Source organism: Vigna angularis, chromosome 7, assembly GCF_016808095.1.
Source record: "Vigna angularis cultivar LongXiaoDou No.4 chromosome 7, ASM1680809v1, whole genome shotgun sequence".
Lineage (NCBI taxonomy): Eukaryota > Viridiplantae > Streptophyta > Magnoliopsida > Fabales > Fabaceae > Vigna > Vigna angularis.
This window is the reverse complement of record NC_068976.1, coordinates 25,995,781-26,007,965: the sequence shown is the minus strand read 5'-3', so window position 1 is coordinate 26,007,965 and position 12,185 is coordinate 25,995,781. Positions and strand designations below refer to the sequence as shown.

The window sequence follows — 12,185 nt, the reverse complement described above, 5'->3', positions numbered from 1 at the left end:
ATCTAGGCTTTTTCACCTAAGGGATTAGGGCTAGAGTGTTTTAGTGGATTGACTTTAGTAAATTGATAGAGAGGAGATGAAATTGGTTATACACAAGAGTGCATTGGTGAAAACTAACCTTAGCAATGTCATTTCATACCATTTCTAGTCCTTTTCCATTTCCAAGTGCCTTCAATACCAAAGTCCAACCTTGTAATTACTTGTGAATTTATCTTTTTGCACATATTCTTAAATGATGAGTTGTTCTTGAGTCTAGATGAGTTGTTAATCGCACAATTTTCTAGTATTACGAGTCTCTTGGGAAAACGATACCTGGTCTTACCACGGTTTATTACTTGAACGATTTGGTGCACTTGCCAAAGAGTTTAACACACGATCGTGTTCGCTCGACAGCAACACACTTTTAATTTCTTTAACATTCGCTACATGACTCACCTCCTCCAAGTGCGACATGTGGTTAATGTCAGTGTAACAACGACACGCACCCGCAACATGACGTGTTGTTTTTGGCTACAACACATTCTCTCCCACATAGTCACACCTGTCCCGCACTATTTCTCTACACTGCTCCTCTTCTACTCGTTCTAGAGTGGTCATAAGAACAACACGATCAGACTCTGAATCACAATCATCCTGAGCAAGATTTCTGCTTCATCATTCTTGGACTTCTTCACAGCTTCATTGTGTCAGCACTCTGCAGAGTAGTGCCCGAATTTGTTACAGGTGTAGCATTGAACACTTCTTTTGTCATACCCTTTTCTTCCTCTGCCTCTAAATTGTTTGCCTCCTCTATTGTTTCTCTCCTTCTACTCACCTCCATTGTCTTCATTGATTTGATCAGAGGGTTTCGTGCTTCTACCGCCATTGCGTCCACCACGTGACCTCTCTCTGCCTCTCCCACGACCTTTGAAACTTTGATTATTCCTGGCCTGCAAGCTTGATTTGTGCCCTGCGTCACACCCTTTTCTGCATTCTTTCTCTCAGTCAATCTCTGTTCACGCGCTTCAAGGAAATTCTACAGCTTTTCAAGCTTCACCGTCTCAAGATCCTTGCATTCCTCTATGGCAACCACGATGTGATCGTACTGTGGTGTTAAGGTTCAAAGTATTTTCTCGACAATCTTCTTGTCCTTCACAACCTTATCGCATGCTCTCATAGCATTCACCACGATTTGAATTCTGCCAATGTACTCCACCACCTTTTCCTGCTCCCCCATGCATAAAAGCTCATATTGCCTCTGTAGGGACTCCAAACGAACCTTCTTTACCTTACAAGAATTTCCATAACCATCTTGCAGAATGTCCCAGACTTCTTTGGCCGTGGTAGCTTTCGATACCTTTTGAAAGATTGAGGCAGAAATGCATTGATGCAATAACATCCTTGCCTTGCAGTCAAGCCTTATGTTTTCTTTATACAACCTTTTCACTTCTTCTGAGTCACCTTTCAAAGGTTCTTGGAGTCCTTTCTTCACTATTTCATCGACTTCTTGAAACCCAAGAATAGCTTCCATTTTCACGCACCAATCATCATAACATTTACCGTCAAATATCAGTAGGTTGAGGTGAATTAATCCGGTCATCACTCCTTTCTTCTTGAATCGTGTTCTTGGACGTCGCAGAATTTCACCAGATTTCGCAACCTTTAGCTCTGGATACCATTGTTAGCTTCTAGCACTGCTAGATGTTTGTGAGAAAGCAACAGTGATAAGAGAGTTTGGCAAAGAATGTAATACAGAAAGAGAGAAAAATGAGTGTTATTCTCATTAAACAAAAGTAAGGTATATATGTATACCAGATACAAGAGTGACTAACTGTCATTTGACAGTTAAAGTCATTAGACGGTTTAGTTTTTACATTTAACATATTTGTTCTCACAATTTGAATTATATATTATTATTATATATTATTATTATTATTATATATTATTATTATCATTATTGTTAATAATAATATTATTATTTTTATATTATTATTATTATTTTGTTATATATTATGTTTTAATCTCATAATAATAATAATAATAATAATTCATATTTATATTATTATTATCATTATAATAACTATAATCTATTACTATTATTAGTATTGATATTATTAGTTGTATTTTCTATACTCTATCACTTTAGTTATCATAGTATCAAAGTCTACATCAATTTCATGTTAAATTTATTTGTGTACAGGTTTGCACAATCTGTATATATCCGTATATATGGTTATCAAATTTGTGAGTTAATTCAGTCAAGTTTATGTGCTAACTTAGTGTTTATGAGTTAATTTGGAAACAAACTCGGATTTGGTGTAGAATCGATAGACTTGGTAATAAAATCAATAGACTTAACTAAAATTGTGAGTTTGCTTTCGATTTGATGAGTTTGTGAAGATTTAGAGCTTACCAGATTAGAGTTTTCTGATTAAGGTTAGTGACAAAGCTTTTTATTAGTCTTTTACGATTCACTCAACAATGTGCTTCGTCGTTGTCGCTTACGTTTCGTCTTCACTCGCGTTTTGCCTTTATTCGCGATCACCGTTAGCCACGACTAGGGATGACAAAAAAATCTGTACCCATGGGTATTCGCGGGTAAAATTCGCTTCGGATATTTAATACCCGCGGGTAAGAGGTACCCGCGGGTAGCGGGTATTTTAATACCCGCTTGTTAACGGGTCGGGTTCGGGTATCACACTATCCATACCTGCGGGTACCCGTTACCTGTTTGAAAAATAAAATTACAATTTTGTCTCGATTTTCTTACTTATTCTCTCTCTGCCGTCAAAGAAAAAACAAACCCTAAATTTCACTATTTTTCTCATTCACTCCCTCTGCTGTCACAGAACTAGGGTTTTCTCATTCACATCTCATACACACACACACACACACTCACATACTTAAACTTTGAAAAAAAGAAGAGAAGATAGAAGAGACATCTGATCTGCACACCCCAACACTTTGACGTAGAGATCCGAAACGAACCATCAACAACAAAATGCCTTTTCCACTTCCCAAAAAACCACCCTCGCTGTCATCTTCTCGCTCCTCAAAGAAGAAAACTCCCGAAACTCCTCCCAACCTGGTTCTCTCCGATGCCTCTCTCGACATCGAGGACTAGCCGAAGAACCAACTTTGTCGGCTTGACGATCTAGAACAGCTGGTGAATTGGGAGATGCAAGTCGCTCTTGTAAGAATCGAAGTCGAGGTTAGGGTTTTGCTTGTTGAGACAATCAAATGATTTGCAGATGTAGTGGTCCCAAGCGTTGTCGGGGAGGGAGGAGGGGAGGGGGTTTTGGGAGAATGGGTTTCTGTGGCGCAAATTTTTCCAAAAAATTCTCCTGCTCCGGATAAAATTAGGAACAAAAAAATGGAAAAAAAAAAGGTGCAATCAGTAAGCAGCAACCAATCCTCAAACAATTGAATCGCTGTTTTCTTGGAACGAAAGAATGAGGGAGCGAGAAGGGTGTTTGGTGGGAAGGAAAAGATTAAGAGAAAAAAACAAAAGAGGAAAAAGAAAGAGGGAATTTATTATTTTTTCAAAAACCCTAGATATTTTAATTGGGGTTTTTGGGATTTGTTTTATCTGGGTTATCTGATTTTTTTTGTGTGGGGGAAATTGTGGCTGATTGATCTCAGAGAGAAATAAAGAGAGAAATAAAGAGAGAAAGAAAGAGAGAAAGAAAGAAAAGTTGTAAATCATAAAAAAAAAAGTTTAAATATTTCGGGATTGAAAACGAGTATCCAACGGGTATCCGCGGGTTTGAAAAAAATCCGTGAATTTTTTTTATGCGGATACCCAGCGAATAACGAAACGAGTAACAAATACGTTTTTTGCACATGGATCGGGTTCAAATATCACACCATCTGTGTCCGATCCGACCCGATCTGTTGTCATCCCTAGCCACGACCTTGCCATCGGCGATGGTCACATCTTGCTTCCTTCGGTGGTAACACTATTTCGCCTCTAATCGTGCGGCTAATATAAATGAAGTATTTTCTTTTTCTTAAAAGTACAAACACTTCGTGTCTTTTATTTTTTCACTCAACTGCTACACTTTTTTTTTTCTTTATGTTTTTTTATGATGATATCATTAAAGGATTACATAATTAAAAATAGAAATTTGATATTTTTTTATAATACTTTTATGAATAATATTTCTATAATTTTGTTTGTTTAAAACTATATAATTTTGTAAACTTATTTAAATTTTTGATGTTATCTATATAATTTTGTTTAAAACTAATTGAGTTTACTTGAGTCTTAATCTTTTATATAAACTTTCGAGTTTAATAAATTATACATACACATTTCATTTTAGTATAATATACAATTCAAAAAATTAATTATTCATTTTAATCATACCGAATACTACATTCAAATATATAATAACTATTAAATATAAAAAACATATAAAATCTAATTAGAACAAATATGTATCTAACCATTTATTTAAACCTCACAAAAAAAATATAATCATATAGCTTTTATGAATACATCAATTTAATTATTATCATAAATTTTAGTATGCACAAGTTTATTTATAATTAAATTTTTTAATATATGTTACAATAGAATTGATTGATTATTTTTTTATATTATAAAATTTTTATTTGAATATTATATTTATAACTATATAAAATTATAATATTTAAACATAATTTTATAAATAAATTATTTCTTTAAATATAATAATAATTTTATTAATTTTTAATACAAGTTTTTTTTTAAATAACCACAACCCTTGCGTACGCATGGGTCTCAAAATAGTATACATTATATAAAAATTAACATAATTTATGGGTATAATTACTCTACACAATTTCATAATGAAAAAAATTTAACTCCAAGCAATACCTTTAACAACACATGTCAACAAACTAAATAGATTTAAAATAGACTAATAATGAAATCAGATGTATCTTTATACAAAGTAATACGTCGAAAATTATTTTAAAAATTGTAATACCAAAATTTATGCAACTTTAATATACTCTTTAGTGTTTGGATAAATTTAATTTTACATCATATTCATATCGTACAAATAGTCAAGATGGGCAATTTCCTAATCATAATCCCATACATCCATTGTGATCTTCGTCTCCTAAAACCTAAGTTAAATAATATTGAATTGATATATCTTTAGAAGCATTTGTACTTAATTCATAAGCTTAAATTTGTTTAATAGAAAACCTGTAACTAAAAGAAATTAAAGCATAGTACTTGATTTCTATAATTATTTCTTAAAAAAAACACGTTTGTTTGTAACTATCCATATTTCTCCTTTACTATCATCCAAACAAAGATAGAGCTTAATGATGTAGAAAATTGCTAAATAACCTATAAACCATTTTGCTAATTGGTAATTCATCAGTTTATTTGGCTATCGAAAATCTAATTCTATTTTTCATTCTAACTTTCCACGTGACATTAGTTTCAAATCAATTATTTTGATCACTTGATAACATTAGTATCAAAATAATTTGAGTTTGTTTTGGTTATATCACATTAGGGAGATATGTCATAATGAGATTTAAATCACTTGAATATTTTTCTCTTCTTATATAAAAAATTTACATATGATTTTATATATATATAAAAAAAACATCTTTCAAATTGTAATATCTCTTAGAAATTAGTTGTAAGTTTGACTTATTTCTAGTGGACGTGAGATCTCTAACAAACCTTCTCACTATAAGAAATATACATCTTGAATATAAGACTATATATTAAGGAGTGATCTAATAGACGGTTATATAATAGGCCAACAAATAACAAATGTTATTAAGATAAGTTTTAGATAACTTTGATATCATCTTAAGAAGTGAATTTTATGTCTAACTCAATAGTACAAAATCAGTTTGTAAGATGATGTTTACACCAACTTATATATTATAAATTCATCTTATCTCTAGTTCATGTGATATTTCCAACACACTCATGCTGAAATATATACATTTAGAGTGAGACTAAACGTTACTAAATGATCTGATAGTCGCCTAATAATGATGGTATAATAGGTTTATGAAACAACAAATCTCACTAGAATATGCTTCATATATAGCTATGATATCATCCATCTCTATTTATAATACTCAATTACTTAATTTATAAAAATTAAAACAATGATCAATTTTGCTTATAATAAAAAATTTATTTATAAGGTTTATTTCTTTAAAATTACTTATTTCTCTTCTAACTAATTTCATTACAACACCTTATTTTTAATCATTCTAGTCTAAATTGTAATTTGAGTCTTATAAAAAAAAATTCTAAGTAATAAATTTGTAAATGTCACATATTTAATTTAATTTAATTTAAATTCTAAGTAATATTAACATTAATTTAATTTAAAATGTCACATATTTTATTTTACAAAAAACTTAATTAAATCAATTTAAAAAAAAATAAAAATTAAATTAACTAAAAAAATATAAAAATTAAAGCCGTCGAAAAGTAAAAATATAGAAATCAAATTATTAATTAAACATAAAATTTATGTTTTATACCAAAGTATTTTGAAGAGTATATTATTACCATTTTTCTGATTAATGTCTCTGCACATAAGTTAATTATTCAAAAAGTAATTTAATTGAGTAAATTATGTGAATTAAACTTTAAAGAGTTAATTGAATAATTTAGAAGCATTGGGGAGATGGCTGTGGGTGGAACTGCGGATTTTTTCTACAAGGAGGCTCAACGGCTAGGCTTCGTGGCTCGCTCCGCCTTCAAACTTCTTCAGATTCAGAAGCAACACAACATAATCAACCGTGGCGCCACCGTTCTCGACCTCGGTTGCGCTCCCGGAGGGTGGCTCCAGGTGGCTTGTCAGAGCTTGGGACCCTTCCACGGCGGAGGCTCCGTCCTCGGCGTCGACACCAAAAAAGTCAAGGTTCCCCCTCTTCACTGCGATTCTAGGGTTCAGACCATCTCTGCTGACGTCACCACCCTCTCTCACCACCGGCTCAGAGCCCTTTCTCCCAAGGATAAAGGGTTTTCGGTGGTACTCTCCGATATGTGTCCCTTAATCTCCGGAATCACTACCAAAGACGCGGCCTTGTCGTTTGAGCTTGGGATGCGTGCCTTGGATTTGGCTCTCGGCAACAAAATTCACCTGGAGCCAATTGACGATGACCCTTCTTGTTCAGACGACGGTAAAGGAGTGTTGAAGATTGGTGGGCATCTTGTTATCAAGCTTCTCGAGAGTGAAGATGCCAAAGGTGCTTCCTTGCTTACTTCTCTGAATAATGTCATTGATATGTGCCCTACAATTTGGTTTGTTCAGTTTAAAAAGTTTGACATTTCAGTTTAATCCCTTAAAGTTTAATTGATAGACTTAATTGGTGACTGTATTAATCGATCACACTAATTTCTTCAACTTATTTGTATCAAAATCTGAGAAAGATGAATTTGGTTTATTCGAAAGTGAAACTTTTCAAATCTAACGGATAGGACTGAAACTTAAAATGTAGATAACTCGAAACTCTGTTGTAGTGTAGTGTTCGATTCGATTGCTTTGATTGTATTTCTTATGTGTTGTTGATTTCTTTGAATGGTTATTCGCTGCAGAAATTAACCAGCTTTCTAAACCGTTCTTTAAGAAGACATCATGGCTGAGACCTAAAGCTACAAGGCCTTCGTCAAGAGAGATTTATTTGATATGTCAGGGTTTAAAGCCAGATGCTAAGATATAGATTAGATTAGATGTTAAGTATGTCAAGAGAGTTTTGCTTCCGTTTGATGATGACAACTGTTGTGTTTGTGAAATTCATTATTTTGCTGGCTGGCTTTTGATGGTCATTATTAGTATCTGAATATTGATTCCTGATATGTAAGGAAGGTGGTGAATTCAATGAGGGATGATCACTCATTTTCTAAGGCATAATACTGACCTTATTTCACTTCATCCTGACAATTCAAGCTGTCTTTGTAGACCTCTTATTCTGGCTTCTACTAGGAACTTTTTCTTCAAATGGAATATGGCTTTGTTAAACTGTAACGAAGCGCACTTAGCTGCTACAAGCTTATAAATAAAGCTAATACGACCTATTGTTTTAGTAACTACATTGCTAGAAATGGGAATGTGAAACCCAGGCAACTACGGAATTCAAAGGACCTCAAAAAGCTGTGTTCTTCAACATATGAAAAGGATGCACCACTGAACAGAACGTCATTAGGCCTTTATGTGAGACCTTGATTCAGCAATAGTACTTCTACCAACTTTACAAGGTTTCAAAACTTTGTTTAGCCACCAGTAATCCTGTGCGCACCTCCATTTAACGATTGATTAGTAATTGCACGAATGTTCGAAGGAGCGACCGCAAATCTGTAATCAATAAGGATGGCAACGGGATGAATTTTATTATTCTATATTAATTCTCAAACAAAATATTTATTCTATCTCTATATTCATATTTAATAGACATAAAATTTGTTTCATTTCTATCTCTATCAAATAATTATACTTCTATTTATGTCCAAATGTTTTTACTGTTTTAATATTAATTAAGTAATTTTTATAAAAAAACTAAAAAATCGTATTAAAAGAAACCTAATATTATTGAATATTTAATATTAAAACGAAATATTCTCAATTCTTTAATATTAAATATATAGAAAGAAATTATAATTATACATATTTTAAATTAGACAACTTAATTTATGACAATCAAAATATTTATTAATTTTACAATGAAAGTTGTACGAGCCGATAGGTTTAAAGAAATTTTGACTTTGGAGCAGACAGGTGTAGGTAAAGGATGAGATCGAACGGTTTATATTAAAATAAAAGTGATATATAAATTAAAGTTTCAAAAGTTTCGTCCCATTTTTTTGAATACAACTTTCTCTCTCCAAAAACTTCTACTCTCTTCTTTTCTCCTCCTTCTCTCTAGATTTCCTCAATCTCACTTCATCTGGTTAACAATCAGACCGTGCCTAAGCAATCATGGTGTCAAGAGCTTTCCATTCCACCGATCGATTTAGTGTTTAGAGTTGGTAAGTTTCGTTGCTTTAATTCTTGTAAATTTCTGGAATTTCTGGCACAAGCAAGTAAGCCTTGCTGTTTGCATGTGTTCATCAGCCTTCTCTTCCCCTTTCTAACTTCATTTTTGGTACTTTGGTTGGTCTCTTCTCACAAATCGGTGAGTTATAGGTGTTCAGGATTTTATGGAGGTGTGAGCAAATTTCTGGAAGGGTAGAAGTTGTCGGTTCAGTTAAGAGGTAAGGGAAACTAGTTAATTTAATTGATGAGTCTATGGTGTATGTGAATGTTGTTTGATGGTTTTGCATGTGTATGAAATTGAATTTTTGTGTGATCAGTATTGTCTATATGAACTGTCAAAATTCTGTGATCATGTTGATTTCACTGCAAAGTTCTTTGTTACTGTGCCGAGTGAATTGTGAGGAAGTAGAGTAATGAAATGGGAATTTGGGATCAGATGTTAAATTGGTCGGTTGGGAGAGCTTAGAGGAGTTATTTAAGATTTGTTAGAGTCCCCAAGTCATTCAAAATGTGCTAAAACCAGTAGAATCGAATTTGAGTTATTGCTTATGCAAAAAGTTGGGCACGCGCTGTTGACCGCTCGATCATATTCAAGTGCTCGGTCATTAACTAAGTTTGGTCTCTTTAGAGTCTTCCCAGTTCATGACCGTTCGGTCTTAGTAGTGCTCGGTTTTGTCCTAGCGTTCGGTCTTAGTAGTGCTCGGTTTTGTACTAGCGTTCGGTCTTAGTAGTGCTCGGTTTTGTAATAGCGTTCGGTCTTAGTAGTGCTTGGTCTTAGTAGAGCTCAGTTTTGTACTAGCGTTCAGTCTTAGTAGTGTTACGTCTTGTACTAGTATTCGATTTAATATAGCGTTCGGTCTAGTTATAACTTTCGGTCTTGACCTAACATTCGGTCTAGATAAAGTATCCGGTATAGTCTAGGTTCTCGGTCTTACACTAGTACTCTGTTTGTATTGGTGTTCGGTCTTAACTATGTTCGGTTTCTTATGGGCCTTACCTGTTAATGACCGTTCGGTCATGCTTTAGTGATCAGTTCTACTTGAGCATCCGGTCTAAGTCATAAGTGTTCCATCTAAGTTATTAGTTTTCGGTCTAAGTTAAGAGTATTTTATTTACTATAGTATTCGGTCGAGCTAGTGTTCGGCCTCATACTGTATTCGGCTCACGTTTGAGTCTTGCTCTTTATATGACCGTTCGGTCATGTTTACATGTTATGAGTGTTTTTTGTTCGGTCATGTTCAGGGGTGGTGGTGGTTTTTACCGTTTGGTTTGATTTTACTATGAAGCATTCGGTTTTTCAAAGGGTTGTGGTTATGTTGTACTCTGAGTGTTTACTTCAGTTGTTTAAACGTATTATGTATGAGAAATAATGTTGATATTAAAGTATGATATTAGATTTGTACTGCGGATATGAAAGAGAATTCCAAGGAGGAATATCTCAGTGGTTAATTATCAAAGTGGTAAAGTATGAATTTGGACAGCGAAATCCACGACGTTCATCTTGAGATTCTAATGATTACCAATTCTCAAGTAAAGATGGGTAAGTCATGTCGTGAGAATAGTAGGAGGTCCTAGCCTAAAGGTATTTAGGTGAGTTATAACGGATTAACCCCGGGCGGCAGTTGAGGGTATTCCAGTTACTACACCCCCGGACGCATGAACGACCTCAAGCTACATATTCATACTAGTCCGTACGGTCAAGTTAAAGCGGTCGGTCAATATGTGTTTATATGTTTTATACATGTGTATGAGTATCTTATCTGTTTGTTTGAATTGTATGCTCACATGACTATTAAATTCCACTAGCTTACCCTTCTTTTTTGTATTGTCATGTTTATCCGCTCAGTTTATCCTTTGCAATAATCATCCGATGGGTGTGAGCAAAGGGAGAAGATGTCTCTCTAGAGCAAGCACTGGAAGGAGAGGATCCCCTGTTTAGTATAAGACCAATCGATCTTATATATAGTTTTGCATCAGTTTAGGCCTTTGTATAAAGTTTTTAATTTTATGGTTATTTTTAGATAACTGTACTGTTAACACTTTATTACATAGTAGATGACTGTTCTATTTTATCATCTTATGTGATGACTCTGCTATATAGTTTATACTATATTTTGGGATGTTACAAAAACAAATTTATAAAATAAAAAATATATATATTTTGAAAAACTTATAAAAAAATATTAAAGTTTACAAGTATTTTAAATATATTTTTACTTCTTTTCTTTAAAATTTTAATGAAATATTTTATTTTTAAATTGATAAAAATTATAATACACCGCTTAAATTTGATACCCAAAAATAACAATTAAACTAATAATAATTAAAATTTAGCATAAATTTTCAACTTATCCGATAATAAATAAGATTCATCACAATTATATTAAATTATTATATTACAATAAATTAAACATTTTCATATAATTACAGTAACAAACTTATATGATAATGAGTTAAAAAATAAAAATAATTATATAAAAGTAATAAAAAATCATATTCGTACATATAAAAATAAACAAAAAAGAATATTAAAAGAAAGTAAAAATGGTTAATTATGTGTCTTAAAACAATTTGATACATTATCTAATAAGAGAAAAAAGAAAATAAATTTTTAAATTGCTTAATGAAAAAATTTATGCGATTAAATATTTAAAATTAAGAATCAAACATTCTTATGACAAAAATAAACAATAAACAAAAATATTAGAAAAATAAAAATATTTAAATTTCAATGTAATTAATAATATATATATATATATATATATATATATATATATATATATATATATATATATATATATATATATATATATATATATATATATATATATATATATATATATATATTGCTGATCGAAGTTTAATTCTAATTCCGTATGAAAAAAGCCTTTTTAAAAATAGTACTTAATTTAATGAATTCCAATCTTTAAATGAAAAATCTCCAAGGGCCATTAGGAAAATATCATTGGTACAAAATAGCAAAAACTGCGTATATGTTTGTAAAATAATTGAGAAGGTTACTTCTGCAACTTCCATCGGTGGTAGTGAAAGAAAAAATTACTTATCATTTCCAGAAGTTGAGTATTTAATTGAAGATTAAAAAGTTAAGTCGATCTGTCTTCTTCAATATTAACATCTTTCTTAAACAAGAAATAAAAAGGTGATGGCTATGCGGAGATTTGAGTTATATGAAGCATA

At 32.2% G+C, this 12,185-nt stretch overlaps 2 protein-coding genes across 2 annotated transcripts; one reads left to right on the top strand and one right to left on the bottom strand.

The window, feature by feature from the left end:
- Positions 1–670: 670 nt before the first annotated feature.
- Positions 671–1,510, bottom strand: LOC108336599 (uncharacterized). Its single transcript, XM_017573071.1, has 2 exons — positions 1,139–1,510; positions 671–991 (listed from the first exon to the last, which is right to left on the bottom strand). The coding sequence occupies exons 1-2, from the start codon at positions 1,508–1,510 to the stop codon at positions 671–673; spliced, it is 693 nt and encodes a 230-aa protein (XP_017428560.1).
- A 5,117-nt stretch (positions 1,511–6,627) lies between these two features.
- On the top strand, positions 6,628–7,865 carry LOC108337577 (uncharacterized). Its single transcript, XM_017574133.2, has 2 exons — positions 6,628–7,203; positions 7,553–7,865. Exons 1-2 carry the CDS (start codon positions 6,639–6,641, stop codon positions 7,675–7,677), a joined length of 690 nt encoding a protein of 229 aa, XP_017429622.1. The 5' UTR covers positions 6,628–6,638; the 3' UTR covers positions 7,678–7,865.
- The last annotated feature ends 4,320 nt before the right edge of the window (positions 7,866–12,185 follow it).

Bases quoted from the DNA above. Each gene is read 5' to 3' on its own strand.
- LOC108336599 (XM_017573071.1), bottom strand. From the start codon at position 1,510: ATGGAAGCTATTCTTGGGTTTCAAGAAGTCGATGAAATAGTGAAGAAA. The intron at 992-1,138 runs GTTGTGAAGGAC...GCGCGTGAACAG, and splicing joins CTATGAGAGCATGCGATAAG to AGATTGACTGAGAGAAAGAA.
- LOC108337577 (XM_017574133.2), top strand. From the start codon at position 6,639: ATGGCTGTGGGTGGAACTGCGGATTTTTTCTACAAGGAGGCTCAACGG. The intron at 7,204-7,552 runs GTGCTTCCTTGC...TATTCGCTGCAG, and splicing joins CGAGAGTGAAGATGCCAAAG to AAATTAACCAGCTTTCTAAA.